The sequence below is a fragment of the Maylandia zebra genome, linkage group LG4 (assembly GCF_041146795.1).
Source record: "Maylandia zebra isolate NMK-2024a linkage group LG4, Mzebra_GT3a, whole genome shotgun sequence".
Classification (NCBI taxonomy): Eukaryota; Metazoa; Chordata; class Actinopteri; order Cichliformes; family Cichlidae; genus Maylandia; species Maylandia zebra.
Genome location: NC_135170.1, coordinates 32,665,146 through 32,688,768, shown reverse-complemented (window position 1 = coordinate 32,688,768; position 23,623 = coordinate 32,665,146). Strand labels below are relative to the sequence as shown.

At 37.7% G+C, this 23,623-nt stretch overlaps 1 protein-coding gene across 5 annotated transcripts; it reads right to left on the bottom strand.

Moving 5' to 3' along the window:
- Positions 1 to 1,165: 1,165 nt before the first annotated feature.
- Positions 1,166 to 23,363, bottom strand: apol (apolipoprotein L). Of its 5 annotated transcripts, none has more exons than XM_076883427.1 (5): positions 22,980 to 23,363; positions 22,727 to 22,793; positions 5,812 to 6,297; positions 5,593 to 5,706; positions 1,166 to 3,975 (listed from the first exon to the last, which is right to left on the bottom strand). In XM_076883427.1, exons 2-5 carry the CDS (start codon positions 22,738 to 22,740, stop codon positions 3,033 to 3,035), a joined length of 1,557 nt encoding a protein of 518 aa, XP_076739542.1. In that variant the 5' UTR covers positions 22,741 to 22,793; positions 22,980 to 23,363; the 3' UTR covers positions 1,166 to 3,032. The 5 variants fall into 5 exon arrangements, with proteins under 5 accessions (XP_076739542.1, XP_076739543.1, XP_076739544.1 ...); XM_076883428.1 differs by lacking the exon at positions 22,980 to 23,363 and adding an exon at positions 7,883 to 7,926 and having other exon boundaries at positions 22,727 to 22,971; XM_004552517.5 differs by lacking the exons at positions 1,166 to 3,975; positions 5,593 to 5,706; positions 5,812 to 6,297 and adding exons at positions 16,668 to 18,749; positions 19,749 to 19,868; positions 19,961 to 20,551 and having other exon boundaries at positions 22,980 to 23,135.
- Between the last annotated feature and the right edge of the window lie 260 nt (positions 23,364 to 23,623).

Here is a 23,623-nt window from a genome sequence, read left to right as displayed (position 1 = left end):
ACCGGGCTAAAGCTATTACAAAAGCTACTACAAAAGCTACTGGGGCCCAACTACAAATGGGTGGACCTCCAGGTCAACAGAAAGCTATGTGACCGTGACCACTCATTATATCACAGCAAAATGGCTCTTAGAACCGGATCTTTGACGTGAACGACGTGAGCCGACTCCTTATCGCGAGCCGTGGGGTGTTTTTTTTCTTTCTCGCACCCTCTCGCACTTTTTTCCGCTTCACTGTGGTTTGCAGTGTTTTGTGTTGTTTCACTTTAAATTTATTTAAAGGGAAAAAGCTGAAAATTTAAATAGTTAAAAGTTGAAATGTGAATAGTTGGTTTTTGTATTATATGATTTATTACATTTTCTGTGGAGTGAATAAATAAAAGTATATTTACGGTGGCCCCTAGAGACAAAGCACGTAAAAACTCCAAAACACGTAAAAACTCAGAAGCACATAAAAACTCAAAACACGTACAAAACACAACACAAGTGCTCCAGGATGCTAGGCGCAGTATTGAGCTTTTGTTACCTAGTGGCTACACAAGCCAGCAAGTACCAACGACCGGATTTGGTGTGTGGTAGTAACAGGTAAATCAACTTTTTTTTTAAATTATTTGAATATATATGAGTGCTTGTGTATAAATACACAAACAATACACATATGCTGTCATGCTTTCAATTGTGTAATTTAAGTGATCTAGGTAGCTCTGTTTTGGAAGTTCAGTTCATGCTAGAAATGTGTTTTGGAGTTTGTACGTGTTTTGTCTCTAGGGGCCACCGCATATATTTATATATAAACATATATAAATAAAACCCCTTTTTTTACATTAGTAATTCATTTTGTGCATAATTTTATATTATTGTTAATAATAAATTAATTAAAGCAACAAAACAACCTGAAGAGCCGGTTCGGAGCCGAAAGTAGAGTAGAATGGGAGGGAGAGCCTTCAGTTTTCAGGCCCCTCTTCTGTGGAACCAGCTTCCAGTTTGGATTCGGGAGACAGCAGCAGACAGCAGCAGGGGTTAAACAGGTGAGCAAGATGAATGCAGGTACACCGAGGTTCCGTCGACCTGTTTGCTGGTGTCGTGAGGAAAATGTAGGCTTGTTATTTATGTTACAGAAACACAGAGATGATACCAGGTGGAATTTTAATTTAATTTTCACCAGCCCTCCAAACAGTACTGAAGACCGAAGTCCAGTCTTAATTCCGTTAATCTAATGAAAAAAACAATTTTCCAAAATGTATAAGATTTATCTTTATTAAATTTAGAATCAGCGTACAAATAATTTGAATTTTACTTAATGTTACTTGCTATAATGAAAATAGTAAAGCATAAAACACATTGCGAATACAATTTCAAAAAAAGAAACAAACTAATGCCCAAAAATCACAGCTCGTAAACAGCCTGTAATCAGTTAAGACCAAAGCTTTGAAAAGCAGATTCCAGTTTTTAAACTTAATCACAGAATTCACAAAAGAAAAAGGGAAAAAATTCTGATATGATTCATCTTCTCATTGTCACATTTATATCATTTATATCTCCGTAATATTATTAATAAAATGTATTGCTGCATGACGTTTGCACTATAGCATACATTTAGAAAACAGTGGAGCACACTGTGGTTCAGTTTTCCCATCTAATGCAGTCCTGTCTGTTTACTGATCGATTACCCTATAACTCAAATTTATGTTTCACTTTGATCAGATGAAAATTTAATTTGTTTTTCTCTAAAAATCTAACTCTTTATAAAAGGATAAAATGGCAAGTGTAGAATCCTTAGTTTTTCATCATTAGGCATCATTAATGAGGAAAAGAGTGTATATTCTGATGTTTTTGCTGATCTAGTGTTTTGGACACTAGTCCAAGTCTAAAGACACGCAAAGGATACTGCCAAACTGTCCCAGTGGCCTTCTCTGTTCTTTCAACTTAAGTTCTCTAACGGTGAATGTACCACACAGCCATATAACAAACCCCAGTAACCCTCCTAGAACTGCAATAAATAAATAAAGTCCTCTTTTGTGACTCATTTTCTTACACATAGACAGTCTGGTTTTTATTTCTTCATCTCTGGAAAAAATGGTGCTTCTAGGACAGATTTCTTTTTCTCTGATGTCTCCAGACCTTAATGCAGAGAGTCACAGATCTTCTGCCATGATCCCATTTCTGAGCTCCAAAGTGCAGCTCTCGCTCTGATAAAACTTTTGTTGCCTTTAGCTAGACTGATGCTGTCTTTACAGATGAAGACATCATGCCAGTGAAAAGAAAAAAATCACTGAATGCAATGGCACCAGCTCTAGCTCTAGATAGAGAGAGCAAGTGAATGCTCCCTCTGAATGCTGCCTGACCCACTGGGATTTCTGAAGCCATCTTAGATGCATTACTTTACTTTCGTGCAGCACCATCTTTGTGGAACAAGCAGGCTTTTGAACAGCACACTGCTCTAAGAAACTGCATCATGTTGTCCTGTCATTTGTTCAGTTCACTAATGAAGTGAGAACATGGCATTTCCTGGAACAAAAGCAGCATCCAAGTTTGGGTCCATCCTTGGTGGAAAAGAGATTTATATATTTGTTGAAGTAAAATATTTGTTATTTGTTTTTGCTTTTATTGGTGGGTAAATATTTAAGAGAAAGACAAGTTATAAGTGAACTTGTCTGTCTTAATCAGAAACAAAACAAATTATTACAAAGTCTAAATTAATATTGCTACGCTGCTATTTCTGAGAGCAACAAGAAAGATGTTAGCAAAACTTTGGTCCTGACCAAGAAAGAGAGTATAGCTCAAGAAATCAGTCAGAATTTCCACATAGGTCCACACACTAGCCACTAAGACCAAAGACAAAGTGGCACACTTTTATACTCTTTGGCCTCACCTTAAGTACTCTCATGTCTAATTGCTAAATGCGCCACAGACCCATGTAGCAAACCCTAATAAGCCTCCTAGAACCACCATAATTAAATAAAATTCTTTTTGGAATTTCAGTTCTCTGTCCCTTTGTTTGTTCTCAAAGACACAGACTGTTTTTTCTGTACTTATCACTTCATCGCTGTATAAAATGGAATCTCTAGGAAAGCTTTCTTTTTGTCTTCTGTCTTCAGACCTTCATTCAGAGAGTTATAGATGTTTTCCCATGAGTTCATCTCTGATTTCAAAAGTGAAGCTCTCGCTCTGATGAACTGTGAGATTTCAGTTTTGTTGGCTTTAGCCAGACTGATGCTGTCTTTACAGATGGAGTAGATGTCCATCCCAAGAAGGAAAGCATTGAGTGCAATGAAACCAGCTCTGGCTGTCTTAGAGAGAGCAAGGGACCCTTTGAATGATGCCTGACTCATTTCCTGGATTTCCGAAGCCATCTTGGGTGCATTACTTAATGCTTTACTTTCCTGGGCCACCATCTTGCCAGAACCTGCAATCAGGTTTTTAGATTTTATCAATTTAACATCTGAAGCATCTTTAACCAGTGATTGAATGCTCAGTCCAACTGACCCAACTTTTTCAAAGCCAAAGCACATATCTTTATAAAAACCCACTTCTTTGTCAGCAGTTGATTGATTGATTACCTCTCCCAGACAATCCTGAATACTTTGCACATCTTTCCTGAACTTTTGGAGTGCATCATAGGCTTTGTTTCTCTGCTGGTGATTAACTCCAATCTCTGTGAATGTGGTCACAGCACTGTTGGTTCCACTCAAGATTCCCATTACTGTCCCACCTATTAACAGACCCAGAGATGCGCCTGCTGTTACAGGACTTAACGCCAAACCAACAATGGACAGCACACCTCCAACTGCTCCCACTGAGCTGCCTGTTATGCTAGAGATTTTTGCTCCCTTATTCATTCTATCTAACTGAACAGCACACTGCTCCAGGTCTTCTAGAAACTTCAGCATCCTCGGCTGTCGGTTTTGGACCTCTTTGATGAAGTCAGAACAGGACTTTTCCTGGAATAAAAACACCATCCGGAAGTTTGTGTCCATCCTTAGTAAAGAAGAGGAAAGTTTTAAACTTCATTTTATTCTGTTAATTGAGAGTGATTAGTTAAAAGATAGACAAGAACAATGTAAAAGAAAATAAAAACAAAATATTTACATTTAAAATAAAAATAAAATATTCTCATAAAATTAAAATATTTATTTTTTAAATTTGAAAACAATGTGACAGACTGGCGATTTGTCGAGGGTGTACCCTGCACTTGCCCTATGGTAGCTGGGATAGGCTCCAATCCCCCTGCTAAACTGAATTAGATAAGTGGAGGAAAATGGATGGATAGATTTGCATGTGGTTCAAATATGTCCTTTTGTCTATAAAGATGATTGAGATATATCAAGAACATGAGTCCAGCTCAGAAAATCAACAGTAGCAAAATCTCTGTAGATATCCATGATAAATTTAAAGTGAAATACAGATCAAGCTTCAAATAAATTTCGAAAGCTTCAAACATTCCCTAGAACAGCGAAAGACTTCCTGGCTCAATAAAACAAAAAACAACGATAGCTTCTCAGTGGCAGACACAAGTAGACTGTTGAAACCTGAGGTTATAGGTAAATAGAAAAATATATCTAAAAGCAGCATTGGGGAGTAACAGAATACATGTACTGGTGTTAGGTATTTAAAATACAAAATATGAGTAACTGTATTTCGTTACAGTTACCATTTAAAAAGGTGATAATTAGTATACAGTTACTTTGTTGAAATAAATGGATTATACAGAGGTCTTTTCCTGTTTCATATGTTCAGCTATCCCCTCTCTAATTTTGGTAATTCCACACATTGGCAAAACCCTAACTAGCACAAAGGAGCCAGCAGTGCATGAACAGGAATGCATTTCTTACACGGAAATTCCGACACCATTTCATATTTAAACAAAAAAGCGGTGGGCAAAATCTGACCGTTCAATGCAAACTCTGTTTGCCAGAAACCAAGCTGCTCTCAGCGTCAAAAGACTCCAACCTAAAGAAACATCTAAGTAAGTTGTTTACTTACGTTAGCCTACTGCTGCTACCTTGTTTTAGTTGTGGTAGCTACCTGGGTTATGTGCCACTTCAGGGTTTTCGATGTGCTATTGCTGTGTGAGTTATTACTATTACTGAAGGCTACTCGCCACCAAGCTAAAATTGATAGCTGGCGTTAGCTGAGGTTAGTTCATAGACTTGATGGACAGCATTAACAACCTGCTAGCTGCAAATAATCATGTGCAGTTCTGAAAGTCTATGAACTAACGCCAGTTAACAATGTTAGCTCAGTGGCAAGTAGCCTTCAGTAATAGTAATAAAATCACACAGCAATAATACACTCATGTAGTTGTAAAAAGCATGACAATATATTAAGTAATCCAAAGTATTCAGAATGTTACTCACATTGAATAACTTACCGGAATAGGTTACAATATACATTTTGGGGCATGTATTCTATAATCTGTAGTGGAATATATTTTAAAAGTAACCTTCACAACACTGTCTAAAAGCATCTTTTCACTTTGTTATTATGGCCTACAAAATCAAGGCTGTTGAAAAGAAGAAAATGACATATTTCTTATAAAATGTACTTTCTAGCAAACATGAGGGAGGTCTAACAACGTAATTAAGACATTCCTACCGGATTTCATTGAGCTGGTTAATACGACAAAGCATGTCTTGTATGTCACTTTCAGGCAAATCAGTGTTGATGTCTACGTGAACTTCATTCATCATCAAGGGAAAGGCACTGATGCTGATTTTAGAGACACAATATGAAATATGTTAATGTTTTATATAAAGTGCATAGTTTCTTTTTTATTTGAATCAGAGGAATTCTGTTGTTCATGATGTCGTTTACCTTTTTTCAAATCTGTCACAGATTATCTTGGAGACTTGTACGTATCTGTCAAACTGATATTTCAGCACCTCCAAATTCTGAAGTTTGGGAAGGAAGAAGACTTTTGCATCTCTTTTAAACTCCAGTAGCAGAGGGCAGGTCAGTTTTGCATGTATGATGACAATTTGAACATGTTCACTGTGTTTGGGCAGCTGTACCACCTGGTTTTGAGTGAACACATTCAGTGAGGTCACTGCAAGCTTCTCCACTGCATCCAAGAAGAGGTCAAGCTTCTCCAGACCATCCAAAGTGTTTTTTAACACTTCGTCCAGCTCCTTCTCCAACTCTGCATGTTTGCTCTCTGGACTCAACATCTTGTTGAGCTTTTCCAACTCAGTCTTCCTTGCTTCCATCCATTTAGGGAATGTCTTGCAGAAAGTTCCTACTGTCTCAATGTGGCCTAATGTTTCTGTGATGTATGTGCACAAGGCCTCGTTGAACCTTTTGCTATAACACAAAACAACAATTTGCCTCATTTACTGAAACATGCACAGTAAATTGTTTACTGCTATGTATTTCAGTGAATCAGAATTTTTAACATTTACCATCAGAATAATTTGAATTTCTTTTTTCTTTCGTTTTTTTCAAGCAGGACAATTGGACAAATAAATAACTGTAAATAAAATGGTTATTTCTAATACATGGTTGAAAACCCTATACTGACAGTGACAGCCGGAAGTATTGAACTCCTGTACTCCTGGGTTTTCCTCTACTCTTTATTTAATGACACAAAACACCTCAGTGTTCAGTAAAATGAAGCGTAAAAGACGGTTTACCCTTAGACCTTAGGGCTAGTTAACAAATTCCTCTATTAACTAAATCTGAATGGGACACAGGGCAATGGAAGAATAATGCTACTTTTATACATGTTTGAATTGCAATAAGTATGTTTTAAAACATCATCTGCATGTACATGAATATCTGAAGAAGAATTTTTGTTGTTGTTTAAAGACAGATTTCAGTTTCCTTTTTTCACTAAATCTTGACCTTGATCCCACTGTATTAAAAAAAAGTTTTAGTATAGCTCTTGCCCATCGGGAGGAGTTGCGCTTTCTGAATACTCTTATTTATTGACTGATATATCAACAGGCACCCCCAAGGTCCCAAAGAGCAGTAATAACCAAATTTAAATTACTAATAGAACTCAGGGTGCTAAAAGGGTTCTCTCACCCCAACCGGTCGCAGCAGATGGCCCCGCCCCTCCCTGAGCCTGGTTCTGCCGGAGGTTTTTTCCTGTTAAAAGGGAGTTTTTCCTTCCCACTGCCACCAAATTGCTTGCTCATAGGGGGTCATATGATTGTTGGGTTTTTCTCTGCATCTATTTTTGTATAATCTACTGTGCAATATAAAGCGCCTTGAGGCGACCGTTGTTGTGATTTGGCGCTATATAAATAAAATTGAATTGAATTGAATTCAAAGTATTCTATGATATGATTCAGCCACTGCCAGTAATATGACTTTATAATTGCTAATGCAAATTCAGCAATGAAATTGAAATGCTCTTCCTTGATTCATGATAATAAGACGGATGTCTGCATATTTAAAACACAGATTTATCTAAAAGTGATAGTAGTGAAAGTGTAAATTGTAACTTGTATCCCTTACAGACCGTCCTTTCTCCTTCTCTGGTGTGTAAAAATGCTGACAGTCACACCTCTGTTTTTAACGCTGTCCCTGTGTTGTCCAAGGTGAGATATGCATTTGATTTCTTATATAGGTTTCCTTTGACAGCATTAGGTAAAAGCTGCTGGGGTGTAAGATAAAGGATCTGGAAGTCTTTCAAATACTGTCCTCTTGTGGTATAGTGTTGTGATTACAGTGTATGAAGCTACAATAAATACATATAATTCATTGCAGTCTTTGATTTCCCTATGTATATGTGTTATGTGTTGACAGTAGAAAAAACATCTGGACTTGTTCCATATTTGAATATCCTTAGAATATGACTGTGATTATTTTTGTTAATATAGTAGATTTAAGTATTACCATTTTTGCTAATACTTCAGCATAACTGTTTTGTTTTTTACTTTACCTTGTTTCTGACATCCTGAGGTTTTTGTTGACTTCAATTATCAGCTGGAAAAAGAAAAAAATCCAGAGTTTTTTTATGGTTTCTTTTTTAAAAATCACATTTTAAAGGAATGGCTAAGAAAAACTTATCATATCACATACCAGAACATACCCTTTGCTGCTTTCTTTTAACTTTGTTTTTATCATGTTATAACTCTCCGTACTTGGTAGTACATAATAAATCTATCTCTTCCACTTATCCTTTATCGGGGGGCTGGAGCCTACCGCAGCATAATACACACTAGACAGTTCACCAGCCTGTTGCAGGGCTAACACATAGGAACAGGCAGCCATTCACACTTATGAACAATTTAGAGTTACCAATTAACCTAACCCCACTGACTGCATGTCTTTGGACTCTGGGAGGAAGCCAGAGTATCTGAAGAAAGCGCATGCAAACACAGGGAGAACATGCTAACTCCACACGGTGTTTCCAAGACCATGTCCTCATGTAAATGGATTTATGATGACCAACAAACACAGAATTTACATAATTGACAATGAAAAAATTCAAAAAAAGAAATGGTATGGTTAGAGTTCCTACCCACCTAAATATGGTTTTATTTCCTGCTTGTTATATATAATCTGCAAAGATAAAAGTTTTTTTTAAAACTTAAAAAAAAAATTTAAACCCTCAATGAAAAGCATTTTACTCAATTTCATGAAGTTTTACGTTAATACAGTTGGGTTAAGGTCACATAACCATTAACAGTGTCTCCAAAGGTAATAGTAAGTACTGTTCAGATATTTTTCTCATTAGATATGTGTTGCATAATTTTTTTGCTCTGGCTACAGCCACTTATCTGAACAAACACCTAACGCTCTGATAGGGTCATCCCACATACACGTGATAACTTCAACAGGTATGCAGGAAGAGCATGGGGTTGAGCAGAGCAGAGAGCAGATAAGATAAGCATACTAGCAGATTTATGATGAGGCTCTGAACTAAAATTCCACAATAAAACATGGTTGTAAAGATGACATTTCAACATATTTAATAAATGTCAAATTTTGAGTGTTGATATATGTAATACTGGGTTTTGTGTGAATAATTAATGAATTTTAAATCCTTACCTAGACAAGTGATTAAGAAAATAAACATATGAATTACAGATTTTATGGGAGTAGAGACTCTACTAAGATTTAAAGTACTTCACAGGCATTGATCTGTTGATCTATTGCTCTCCAGTTGCCAAAAAGTACTAAAATGGTTTTGTTTTTCTTTTGGTTTTTTTGCATTGGTGTGATAAATGACCATCTAGACTAGAGGTGTCGAACTCCAGTCCTTGACGGCTGCTGTCCTGAAACTTTTAAATGTGACCCCACTGCAACACACCTGGTCATTAGCAAGACTCTATAGGACTCGACTGCATGCAGAAGTGGCAAATCTTACCCCACTCAAGTAATGTTAAATAAATTTAAGTAAATGTAAGTGTTTGGAAAATTGTACTTCTAAAAGTACTGTTATTGCACCATGTTCATTCACTCATGAGCTGCTGTAACATGAATCAAATGGCTGAACTGCCACCTTAGCATGCAGTCAAGTTCTATCGAGTCTTGTTAATGACCTACTAATTTTATTAAGGTGTGTTGCAGCAGGGACACACAGAAAAGTTTCAGGACACTATCCCTCGAGGAGTGGAGTTTAACACCTATGATCTAGACAATGTAATAGTAGTTTAGTTAGGGGAATATATCCATTTATCTAAAGTTATCACTAGAAGCATATTTTAGGCATCACAATGTTGCTACAAGATTTTAGTTAATATTAATAACATCTTAACTGAATTTGCCATTTGTATTTTAAATTTAACCCTAACCCAATGAAAACATTAGATCCAGTTAAGATTTACCGTAATAAAAACCAACTGCAGAGTATTTACAAAATGAATGAATGAAAAAAACAAGTAAATAAATAATCAATGTAGATTTCATAATTTCTTTTCTGATAAAGATAAAATCTTTACCCTCCTCATCTTTTCTAACTGCCCTCAACCCATCAGCAGGACTGGTATATGTTCCTTTTTGCAAGTAGGAATCGGACAAGCCCAGTTAGATCCCCAATATGACCTTTAACAGGAGACAAGCGTGAATTTCTCTGATCAAACAATCAGAAACAGACCTCATGAGGGGGGCCTAAGAGCCTGAAGTTCTCTGGTGGGCCCTGTACTCATTGCCTGGTACCATGGAGCCTTACTGCCATTTGCCATTTAATACCAGAAATTGCAGGTCCACCATTGGTATCCTATGCTTTTCATAGATTAGAGCTCATGTGACAAACATGAAAGGGCCTGGAGAAGCCTTGGAGAGCATTGTTCAGCATGACCAGTTTGGTGGTGGGTCTGGGGAGGCATATCCATGGAGGGATACACAGACCTTTTGATGAAAAATGCTGGAAGAGTTATGCAATATTTGATTTTCAATCAGTTGTGCTATACAATACATGATGAACCAGCTAAACATAGCTAACACTCGTCGCAAACACATTTTCTCCCACTAGTTTCTCTTGTTTAAACATCTCCTCATATGGGGAAGGAATTCTTTATGTTGTGTCACTAGGGAGCGGGGCTAAGTGTATAAACAGTGTTGGGGAGTAATGGAATACATGTAGCAGCGTTACGTATTTAAAATACAAAATATGAGTAACTGTATTCTGTTACAGTTACCGTTTAAAAAGGTGGCATTCAGAATACAGTTACTTTGTTGAAATAAATGGATTACACAGCGGCCTTTTCCTGTTTCATATGTTAGGCTATGCCCTCTCTATTTTTGGTAAGTCCACGCCTGTGGAAACCCAAACAAAACACACATTAAGAGGCTCTAATGCCTGTGTCTCAATCTCGCGGCCCATGTCAGCTCTATTTGTGGCCCGCATAATGACGTGAAAAATTGGTTTTAAATGATTATTCAAAAAATGATCTAATATGAAGATAATAGCCAGAGTGTTACAGGCATAGCCCTACAGAATGTAGCCTCATGGGCAGTGTAGTCAGTGCTGCAGGGAGAATGGACTGCCATACCCGTTATGTGTCTGTGAGCGTGAAGGAGGAAGAAAAAGGACAGTCGAAAAGTACGAGCTGTCACCGAGCAGAAACCTGAGATGGAAGCATGCAAATATAATAATAACCACTGCAGCCAAAAAGAGAGCCTGATGAGCCCAGTTGTAAGTAAGCTATTAAGACTCGACTGTACGCTGTGTTCGTGTTTTCCTCCAAAGCCTTTCAACGTCTCTCTCTGTCTCTCACTAGCAAAGTCGACCCAGACAACAAAGTAAAGCTAGTTTTCGGCTACGAGCCCGACGTATTAGCCAGAGGTCGGTTTACTATGATTCGGAGCCGCGGACCTGTTTTATACACATGCAGAATAATTGGTATGGCGAGTAACCTTAAGTAATAGTAATAAATCACACAGCAATAGTACATTCATGTAGTTATAAAAATCATGATAACATATTAAGTAATCCCAAGTATTCAGAATACGTTACTCTCATTAAGTAATGTAATGGAATATGTTACAAAATACATTTTCGGGCATGTATTCTGTAATCTGTAGTGGAATACATTTTAAAAGTAACCTTCCCAACACTGTGTATAAAGAGGGACGGACAGACTAATTTATGTTTCTGTATATACTGCATAGACTCTATATATGCTGTTACTCCTCTTGCAAGGTAAAGTAAAGCTTTACACCTCTGCTTGGTCTCCATTTGTCATTTGTCATTTTTCTAACACCTCCACAGGCTCAAAAATGACACCCTGGCAGCCATTATGTATCCATATGGATCCTAGGGTTCTCCTGCTGCACGACAATGACTGGCCTTATGGGGCGAGAGTATGGAGGCAGTTCCTGTAAGATGAAGGAACTGATACCACTGACAGGCTCCACATTCGCTTAACCTTAATCAAAAGAAGATCTCTGGGTCATTATGTTTATGAAGCAGGTCTCTCTTGTAGATTACACACTGAGTCCCAATGGAATTACCTACGGTTAAATAAAAAATAGTCATAAAATATGTTTCTGTCCATCCGACACCACCAGGTTGCACCTCAGACTGTCCTGTGATGCCCAAAATTGTAATGGACATTTTGACGCAAACAGTATTTTAAACTGTATACCACCTTGATCTAAATTGAGGCTAACTAACCATATTTTGAATGAAAACTTGTGATGTTCTTCCTAATGCTTCAAAAGCAACAGCACTGTATGATGTTTATTTACAAGACTCTACTGCAAAGATTAACCATATGTTCCCTCTGGTCTTAAATTTAAACAGTGCACTCAGTGTCAGGTCACGGGAAATGTGGTGGAATTGAACTCAGAAACGTCTTGCTGCGAGGCAACAGTGTTAACCACCGTGCAGTCCTTTGAACATACTTTACATAATTTATGAACACGTATTACATGCCAAAATTATTGTACAGGTTTTATTTTATTCATTCCTTGCTGTAAATAAACTTGCCAGTTTTAAATAGTGTAAAGAGTCTTTACCTTTTCCCCAGCTTCCTACTTTCTTCACTTGGCGCTTGTGGCTTCTGTTATTGCTACAACTTGGTTGGTTTTGCTTTCACCTTAAAAATGATAAAACCACATATAAACCATGCCCACATCTCAAGGTGTGGCTCCTCTGTAAGGCACAGGTGTCAAACTCCAGTCCTTGAGGGCCGGTGTCCAGAAACGTTTAAATGTGTCCCTGCTGCAACACACCTGAATTAAATTAGTAGGACATCAGCAAGACTCGACAGAACTTGTCTGCATGCTGAGGTGGCGACTCCTAACCCTACAAAAGGAAATTTAAATAAATGCATGTAAATGTAAGTGTTTGGAAAAATTTACTTCTAAAAGTAGTGTTATTGCGCCATATAGTGATGGCCCGTTTATAGCTGAAGCTCAGGAGCATGTGTAAAAAAAATTAACACACTGCTTCAGAAACACTGCGCCAAGACTTGGTTCGTCTGAACAGAGTCACATGATAAATGACCTCCGAAGCTTCATTCAGCACGTCACTGCTTCACTACCTCCCATATGGAAAAGATATATATAAATCTCATAAAGTTTGTATCTGTCTTGTGTGAAACTTGTATGAAAAGCATACAAGAGTGAAAACAGATATAAGATCCCTAGAAAAATTATATAAATGAAACTTGTGTGTTTTGGATACTTACTAAAACAATATATGAAAGTGTCCACTTTCATGAGTAAATCACGTAAGCCTTATATTATTATAAGCCTTATATGATGGGGCAACCGTGGCTCAGGGGGTTGGGAAGCACATCTGTAACCGGAAGGGCTCTCTGTCCTGGTCGTTGTGTCCCTGGGCAAGACACTTTACTCTACCACCTACTGGTGTTGGCCAGAGGGGCCGATGGTGCGATATGGCACGGCATGGATATGATTGAGTATGATGACGACCTTATAGCTGATCTCTTTAATCTCGCTCACGATTATTACAAAAAACAAGCAATACCTGAAAAAAAAAAGAAAAAAATATGGTAAACATGTGCATTAGTGTTTGTACTCAATAATGCCCCTCAGGTGCCAGAGGCAGACAGAGGACCCAGGAGTCTTGGGGCACACGCAGCCCTCCAAACAGTACTGAAGACCGAAGTCCAGTCTTAATTCCGTTAATCTAATGAAAAAACCAATTTTCCAAAAGTTATAAGATTTATCTTTATTAAATTTAGAATCCACGTACCGTACAGATAATTTGAATTTTACTTAATGTTACTTGCTATATAATGAAAATAGTAAAGCATAAAACACATTGCAAATACAATTTCAAAAAAAGAAACAAACTAATGACCAAAAATCACAGCTCGTAAACAGCCTGTAATCAGTTAAGACCAAAGCTTTGAAAAGCAGATTCCAGTTTTTAAACTTAATCACAGAATTCACAAAAGAAAAAGGGAAAAAATTCTGATATGATTCATCTTTTCATTGTCACATTTATATCATTTATATCTCCGTAATATTATTAATAAAATGTATTGCTGCATGACGTTTGCACTATAGCATACATTTAGAAAACAGTGAAGCACACTGTGGTTCAGTTTTCCCATCTAATGCAGTCCTGTCTGTTTACTGATCGATTACCCTATAACTCAAATTTATGCTTCACTTTGATCAGACGAAAGTTTAATTTGTTTTTCTCTAAAAATCTAACTCTTTATAAAAGGATAAAATGGCAAGTGTAGAATCCCTAGTTTTTCATCATTAGGCATCATTAATGACTGACGTTTTTGCTGATCAAGTGTTTTGGACACTAGTCCAAGTCTAAAGACACGCAAAGGATACTGCCAAACTGTCCCAGTGGGTCCATCCTTGGTGGAAAAGAGATTTATATATTTGTTGAAATAAAATATTTGTTATTTGTTTTTGCTTTTATTGGTGGGTAAATATTTAAGAGAAAGACAAGTTATAAGTGAACTTGTCTCCCATATGGAAAAGATATATATAAATCTTATAAAGTTTGTATCTGTCTTGTGTGAAACTTGTATGAAAAGCATACAAGAGTGAAAACAGATATAAGATCCCTTGAAAAATTATATAATGAAACTTGTATGTTTTGGATATTTACTAAAACAATATATGAAAGTAATGAGAAAGTGGCCACTTTCATGAGTAAATCATATAAGTTTTTACTATTTCTTTTATATGGGCTGTCTTAAACAGAATCAGAAACAAAACAAATTATTACAAAGTCTAAATTAATATTGCTACGCTGCTATTTCTGAGAGCAACAAGAAAGATGTTAGCAAAACTTTGGTCCTGACCAAGAAAGAGAGTATAGCTCAAGAAATCAGTCAGAATTTCCACATAGGTCCACACACTAGCCACTAAGACCAAAGACAAAGTGGCACACTTTTATACTCTTTGGCCTCACCTTAAGTACTCTCATGTCTAATTCCTAAATGCGCCACAGACCCATGCAGCAAACCCTAATAAGCCTCCTAGAACCACCATAATTAAATAAAATTCTTTTTGGAATTTCAGTTCTCTGTCCCTTTGTTTGTTCTCAAAAGACACAGACTGTTTTTTTTTCTGTACTTGTCTCTTCATCGCTGTATAAAATGGAATCTCTAGGAAAGCTTTCTTTTTGTCTTCTGTCTTCAGACCTTCATTCAGAGAGTTACAGATGTTTTGCCATGAGTCTATTTCTGAGCTCCAAAGTGCAGCTCTTGCTCTGATGAACTGTGAGATTTCAGTTTTGCTGCCTTTAGCCAGACTGATGCTGTCTTTACAGATGAAAAAGATATCTAATCCAAGAAAGAAAGCATTGAGTGCAATGAGAGCTGCTCTGGCTGTCTTTGAGAGAGCAAGTGACCCTTTGAATGCTGCCAGACCCACTTCTGGGATTTCTGAGGCCATCTTGGGGGCTTTACTTTCCTGGGCCACCATCTTACCACAACCTGTAATCAGGTTTTTAGATTTTATCAATTTAACATCTGAAGCATCTCTAACCAGTGATCGAATGCTCAGTCCAACTGACCCAACTTGTTTAAAGCCAATGCACATATCTTTATAAAAACCCACTTCTTTGTCAGCAGTTGGTTGATTGATTACCTCTCCCAGACAATCCTGAATACTTTGCACATCTTCCATGAACTTCGGGAGGACATCTTTGACTTTGCTTTTCTGTGTGCGTTTAACTCCAATCTCTGCTGCAGTGGTCACAGCACTGTTGATTCCACTGGTGAGATATAAATATATAACATAATAAAACAATGTTTTTTCATTTTTTCATATATATATTTTAAGTAATAAAATCTGTGAATTTTTATTGTTATTCAGTTCTTTGTATTGCTCTTTGACAGCTAAAACCATGTTTAAATGTACATATACTTGATTAAAGCAATGTGTGGCTTACAAAACCTCTTTACTTTTTTACAAAAATTAAGGCAGTTTTGAAGGCAAGAGGGGTCCAACGTAGTAACAACAAGGTGTACCTGTGAGGTTATATCAGTAATAGTCATGTTAAACACGATGTGATAAAAAAATTTACTTTCACCATTGTTTGAATTTACTTTATCTTCAGCAGGATGTGCCTATATCAGATCTCTGCCTCTCGGGCTGGAACCACAGCTGTGGGAAGATTTTAATTTGAAGCTTGCAAACCAAACAAAAGTGTAACAGGTTGCTTTAGGTGTGAGAACAGATTTAAAAAGGTGTCTACTTCTATGATGTCAGCCAACTGTAAACCATCTAATCCCTGTTTGCATTTTGTGCTCCTGTTCCTTTATCATATGACTGACTGAATTACGTGAAACATTGATTATCCTGTAAAACACCTAACATAAGAGGAGGAACAGTGCAACTTATTGCATTACTGATGATACAGCAGCTGGGATCCAACCAGCACCGTGCATACATGCAAATATATTAGTTTATGAATTTATTTCAAATCTTAAAAGAAATCTTTGCTTTCAACTGAGAAACATTTGTTGTTGTTACATATTGCAATACTTGCATTACTTAAAATTGTTGCTTCAGCATCTTGCAGCAGTTTCTTCACCCACCACAACCACATCTGCTTCTGATAACCTCTGTCTTTGTATTTCTTTTTCTTTGACTCACTTTCTGTTCACTCTGTTTTTCCTTGTACTTTTATCTCAGCACCACGTTCAGCAAGAACAATGACTGCTGAGTTTTTGGTTGTTGGAATTTACATTTTCAACTGTCACATCAAATTACTGACTAAAAGTGGGTTTTACTTGTACGTTTATTTGTCTGTTTGTTTTACTTTAAGGACAATATGCACATATACCAACAATGACCTTGTTAAATACTGTAGCAATAAAATTAAGAGCATCACAGTTGTGGGAATTTTGTTTTGCTTCATCTGGAAGATTTCATCATCATCATCATATATTTGCTTTTGAAACTGTAATTACAACTGTGACATGTTTTATAAGTGAAGCTTGCAAATGTGTAAGAGGCCACCGGAAAAGGTATCCATGTTTATCACATTACCAGAGAGTCCAACTAAATGTTCTGACAACAATTTAAATTCTATTTTTATGTAAAATATTGATTCTTAAACAAGAAAAACTACAACATCTATTTTTTGTTTTGTTTTTTGTTTTAGAGTTTTCATCTAGTATCTGCTGCCTATCATCGACCACAGGCATAGCTTTTTAATTATATTCACTAAAACAATTCTGGATATTAACACATTTCATTGGATCAGTTAAAACTTTATATATCAACAGAGGGACAATTTAAGGATACAAGTATTTATACAAAAAGAAACAGATTACATTTACATTATGATCATTACATGTGATTAGTGCTGCTGTTAAATTACCAGTGCAGTACACACACAGCAGACTGGTCAGACTGGTACAAGAATATTTCATCTGTTCTAAAATCTATGCACCAGAACTTCGTGTAATTACTGTGTAATAACAGAACTATTACAAAAAAAGTTTATATCTGGAAGTAATTATTTTTTTTATTTTATTGCATACTTGATTAAATAATGTTATTAATACGGTTTTATATTTCACTGTGCAAATAAAATGTTCAGCAGAATTATGTACAAATCACATATATTATTCAAATTTGGCATTGACAGATATTTTCTCTGATACTTGATATTGCAGTAATCACAACTCTAGAATATACATTTTTTTCAGTTGGCTTATTGGCAATTAATGTAATTACAGCATGAGGATGCCTCGCTGCGTGCTGTTACTGAAAAGACCTACAGTCTGACGATTGCTTTCAAACATTTTCCACATTAAACGGCTCTATGATCTGATCATAGTTTCAATCAGCATGAGTCGAGCACTTCAGTGCTCAGAAATTTACAACTGTTTCATTGCAGTTTTTTTAATCATTCAGCAGATGGTTCTACCCTTTCTGCTTCACTCTGTTTCTTCACCTCCATCTCCAGATAAATTGGAGTCTCCAGAACAGCCTTCTTTTTTTCTGATGTTGGCAAACCTTCATTCAGAGAGTCATGCATCTTCTGCCATGAGTCGATCTCTGAACTCCAAAGTGCAGCTCTGGCTCTGATAAATTGTGAGACTTCAGTCTCGCTGCCTTTAGCCAGACTGATGCTGTCTTTACAGATGAAGAAAATATCCATGCCGAGGAAGAGAGCATTAACTGCAATGAGACCTGCTCTTGCTGACTTGGAGAGTGCAAGGGTCCCTTTGGCTGCTGCCTGACCAATATCTGGGATATCTGAAGCAACCCTGGGTGCATTACGTAAGGCTTGTCCTTCTTGAGCCACAACTTTCCCAGCACTCGTGAGCAGCTCTTCAGTTTGTAACATCTTAACAGCAGAAGCGCTATCAACAAGTGCATCAATACCCTTTCCAATAGCACCAGCGTTTTTGGCAATCTTGCCAACTCCCACAACTATATTTATGTCAAGTGCGTCCAGTTTGGCGATGGTTTGCCTGGTAACCTCCTCCAGACAACTCTGGAGACTCTGTACATCCTCCATAAAGTTCTTGAAGACTTCAGAGGCTTTCTTTCGTTGTGTAGCATTTACTCCAACCTCTGTTGCAGTGGTCACAACACTGTTGACTCCACTGGTGATTCCCAGCCCGACTCCAGTCATTGTCAAAGCTAGAGAAACTCCTGCTGTGAAAGGAATTAATGCCAAACCAACAATGGACAGCACACCTCCAACTGCCCCCACGGAGCTGCCTGCCACACTGGAAATCTTTGCCCCCTTATTCATTTTGTCTAACTGAACAGCTGTCTCCTCCAGCTCCTTTAGAAACTGCAGCATGGTGGGCTGTCGCTTGTCGAACTCACTAATGAACCCATGGCACGGTTCCTCCTGGAACAAGAACACCATTCGGAACTGCTCGTTCATCCTGAGAGAAGAAATTTAAAAAGAATTAGTGGGGTGACACATTTTAAAATGTCACCATGTTATTGCAATATTAACAATATTTAGGTTTAGTTTTTAAGGTTACATGACCAACAAAAACATGTCACGTGTCCTGCAAAACATTTTTTTGGTTGCAGGGATATAAGTCCTCCCTGTAGCCCATGAACAAGACTAGAGGTTTAACCTCCCACGACCCAAACTCTTTCAAGTCATGCATTTTTAATTTCTCTTTGCTATTTGGGCTGATTGGGACCTGGTGAATGTAAAAAACAAAGAATTACTTGATTTTTTTTTTTTTTTTTACCTGATTTTTGTTTCTGAGAGAAATGAGATCCACATATGAGGACATTCGTTTTAAATTTTGATAGAGCAGTGGCAGTATAATGTCCTCGTAAGTGGATATCAGGACCTTGTAGAGCAAAATTTTGTATTTTGGTCTAGACAACCCAAATTGTTATGTCCACATATGTGGACGCCAGGTCCTAGGAGGTTAAGAAACATCTACACTGGCTTCACTTTTCAGATCCAGAAGCTACATCGTTTTTTGTATAGTGTAGTGTCCAGGCAAGCATGTTTATCAGGGGTCTCGAACTCCAGGCCTCGAGGGGCAGTGTCCTGCAGGTTTTAGATGTGTCCTTGATCCAACACAGCTGATTTAAATGGCAAAATTATCTCCTCAACTTGTCTTGAAGTTCTCTGGAGGCCTGGTAATGAACTCATCATTTGTTTCAGGTGTGTTGGCCCAGGGTGAGATCTAAAACCTGCAGGACACTGGCCATCGAGGCCTGGAGTTCAAGACCCCTGATGCACTAGGAGTGAAACCGGTCTCACTGCAGCGGCAATGTCTACGTCACAGCACCAACATCAAAGGACATCTTATGCAGGCCTGTAGGACACCAGCAGTATCTGAGCCCTGAGATGAAGAAAAAAAAAGAAAAAACAAGTTCTGCACTGACACATATTTGGGAACAGAAAAACTTACCTGATCTCATCGAGCTGATTTACGTGATCAAGCATTCTCTGTACGTCATCCTCAGACAAATCCACATCAAGATCAACCACAGTTTCTACAGCCATCTTCAGACCAAAGTCACTGAAGCAGCTGTGAAGAACGCAGGTCAACTTATTTTATACAATAGATGATACTTAATGTGCAAAATTCCTTAATATTTTGTATATCATTTATTTGTTTACCTTTTGTCCAACTTCTCACAGATTGTCTTGGAGGTCTGTATGTATCTGTCCAGCTGATATGCCAGCACTTCCACATTCTGGAGTTTGGGAAGGAAGAAGACGTTGTCGTCTCTTTTAAACTCCAGCAGCAGAGGACAGATCACTCGTGCAGCCAAGATGACAGCCTGAACATACTCAGGACTGATCCCTTCTGGAAGTTGTAACACCTGGTTCTCCGTGAACACATGCAGCGAGGTCACTGCCAGCTTCTCCACTGCATCCAGGAAGCTGCTGAGACTCTCCAGGCCACTTGCAGTGTCATTCAACACTTCAGTCAGCTCATTCTCCAGCTCTACACGCTTGCTGTCTACATTCACAGTCACCTTGCTCTTCATATACTCCACAAAGGCTTTACCTTTTTCCTCTGATTTAGTAACATGGTTGACGTTTAGGTCAAGTGCTTCAAGTCTATCTTTGATATCCCTCATCATTTCTACCTCGGTGTCTCTCCAGAGCATCCATTTAGAGAACATCTCACAGAATGCTCTCACTGTGTGGATGTAGGTGAGGGTGTCTGTGGTGTAGCGGCACAAGGCCTCCTGTAGCTCCTTTCTGTAACACAAAGCATCATCTGTTTGTGAGGTTTCTAGGGGAATTCAAACAAAACTTGTACATGACAGCTCGGTCGCAGAGCTCAGTATAAAGTGCACTACATAACAACTTTAATAGTTTAAACACTTTTATTTAAAATGTACAGCACAGCACAGAGTCCAACACAAACCAAAAAATACTTCAGATTTTGTTTTGCTAGTAGTGCTAAGTGGGTAGGCACTTTGTCCACAATAGCTAATATTAGAGATTTTGTACCAAAAATTCAATTTGTGGAAGAATCTTTGTTTAATCTTGGGCTAACATCTCACAGGATTGTCTTTCTCTTTTTAAGTGCCCTTTCGCACTGTCCCTCTTCCCTTCTGTTTTTCTTTTCCTTCCTCTCCCTTTCCTATCCCTCAGTCATGTCTGTCCCATCTGTAACAACTGAAAATAAAATAAAATAAATAATAACAACAAAGGTTAATCAAATGGACCCATACGGCAAGGCCGTGATGACCATTTGGCAAAGTAAATCCATTGGGTATCCTTGTTGGTCTTCAGACAACAATTCTGACGGCTAAAGAACCAAATGGGACAGGCAAAAAAAAAAAAAAAAAAAAAAAAAATCCTTCCACTACCATGACCTGGATGACTGAGAGCCTACACAGATGTCTCACTGTGGATTTGATGCAGGATCCAAAATAATCATATAGACTTTCTTCATAGTCAGTTTGAAGTAACGATAACGGGGTTGTTTTTTGGGGTTTTTTTTAAGTGATAACAGTGCCCAGGGGAAAGCAAAAGATGACAACAAGTGTCAGCACTCTTTGGCACCAAAGGACAGTCCTACTCCTGCTTAAGACTGATGGTAAAAATGTAGATTTGGTATTAATGTACCCTTTAAACATTTATATGTTTGTTTTGTAATTTAAGTACTTGAAAACTTTTTGAACCATTTTTAGTAGGTATACTATTACACAGTTGGGGTTTGTTATATTGTGTCTATTGTTCTAGTTCTTGTCTTTATTCTAAAGATGCACTATTATTACAGAGATTTTTAAATAACATGCAACTAAACCTCAGCAAGGGTTTGTCATTGTTTGATTAACAAAGGGTCTCCCAGTTGTGGACTTTTATTAGCTCAGATACACAAACTGGTTTTGTACCAACAAAGGCCTGAAAGTCCCTATTTTGTATTTTAGTAGCTGTTTTTTTATAATATAACCACTAGATGGCGCCAAATTACAAAAGGCTATGGGTCAGTAAATGGAGTTATTAGGACAGGTTTTAATAAAATGGTGTACTGCAATTCTGTGGTTTCTCTTTTTTATACATTTCCTCTGTTTTGTCCTGGTGCTGTTGCTGTACACCAACAGAAGATATAGCTCTTCTTCTTCTTTGGGTGTGTACTGTGGATATTCTGTTTCATCCGTTTCAAATTTATTTAAACTTGAATATTTGTCACCCAATTCCTGTCCTGATGGGACTTTTATTACTTATTATAAAGCCCGACTTCAGACATGCATAAGCAGGTAACATTAATGTGACTAAGTCATTTTGCCCTAGAGGTATTTTCTTCAGGCCTCAATGTTTAGAGTGGTAGAAAAACACCTGGGATATTAATTAGCAGCACACTCATTAGCAGATTGCTAATATTAATGCAACAGTGCTCATGTATCATGTCTGTTACAGTTGCAGTGTTTATGACTTAACCACAGACTTTGTCCTTTAATACATCTCTGTATAAATTTTTTCTATAGCCCCTCCAAACGTTTATGTAAGGAGTCATTGTGATGAAAAGAAAGAAAAAAGCAAAGATATGTTTTTTGGGAGGGGACATTGCATATTTGTACATTTTTTAGGTTTAAAAGATTAAAATATGAAAAAAGACTAAAAGTCTAACCGCTAACAAAGAGACACGTTTTCGTGTAAAAACCAGCAGTCCCATCACAAGTTTTTAAAATTAAATCTAACATGAAAACTTGGATGTAACCGGAACTGCAGCTGATTAAAGTGAAAGAGTAGATACGTAGAAGTAAAGTGGTCCTGTTCCTCCAACGATTCTTTTAAAGTCGCTGGGTGTGTCTTTAAAATAGTTTCTTCCGTGTTTTGTTCTAGTCTGTCACTTAATCAGTACATATAAGTATTTTACTACATGCACTCTAAAAGTTTTCCGTGCACCATGAGCCGCCTTACCTTGCCTCAGACATCTTCTTCTTCTCTGTGTGTTGTGTTCAGGTCCTCGCGGAGGTCTCACCTTTATCTGCGCAAAGGAAACAAGAACAGGATGGATCTGAAGCCCGCAGTCCAGCTGTTGTAGAAATTAACAAGCTCCCAATACCACGCCTCGAGTGGACCTGCTGAAATAACTGCATACCCACTCAGTAATTAAACTGCCCGGTCACAAATGTTAAGTTTCGTTTTCATTTCTCCACATTATGAGCCACACCTGTTTGTGTAACACCTTGGATCATCGACAGTCAGCTGACTTTTGTTTGTTAAGGAGGGTGAAAAAGTTTAGTAGCGACATTTGACGTTCAGGCAACAACAACAACTTGCTCGTCTTGATCAACTGGTTTCCTGATGCTGCCTTCAAGTGTTATCGGAAAATAAAAGTGGTGACTGAAAGGACTTTTCTTAATGAAAACACAACAAACATGTTCCCCCTTAAATCGTAAAGAATTTTATGATACAGTGTTTATTGTACACCGTGTTTTCCTGAAAATGCCCCAATTTTCAGCCGAGTATTTATCAGATTTCTTTTTCTTTCTCTTTTTTTTATCCACGTTTCCCTTCCAAATGAACTCGAACACACCACCTCAAAGTACGGGGGAGACGGATGTACATGCATAATCGAAACTAACCCATCCTGCCACGTCCTGCGGGTTTTTTTGTGTGGGGGAGGGGGGGGGGGGTGAAGAATAACACTATTTAACATCAAGAGAACGAAACCGGTATGTCAAACACTGGTCATGATTTCTGAGCTCATATGCGACCTTTTACATAGGAAAATATTTAGTATACACATCCAGAAATGCATACACTATTATATATTGTACATATATTTATTAGTTTCAGGTTGGCCATTCTTGT

Excerpts from the sequence above, each read along its gene's own strand:
- apol (XM_004552517.5), bottom strand. Across the intron at positions 19,869-19,960 it reads TGTGAGAAGTTGGACAAAAG|CTGCTTCAGTGACTTTGGTC; the intron begins GTAAACAAATAA and ends CGTTCTTCACAG. Across the intron at positions 18,750-19,748 it reads AATCAGCTCGATGAGATCAG|GATGAACGAGCAGTTCCGAA; the intron begins GTAAGTTTTTCT and ends TTCTTCTCTCAG.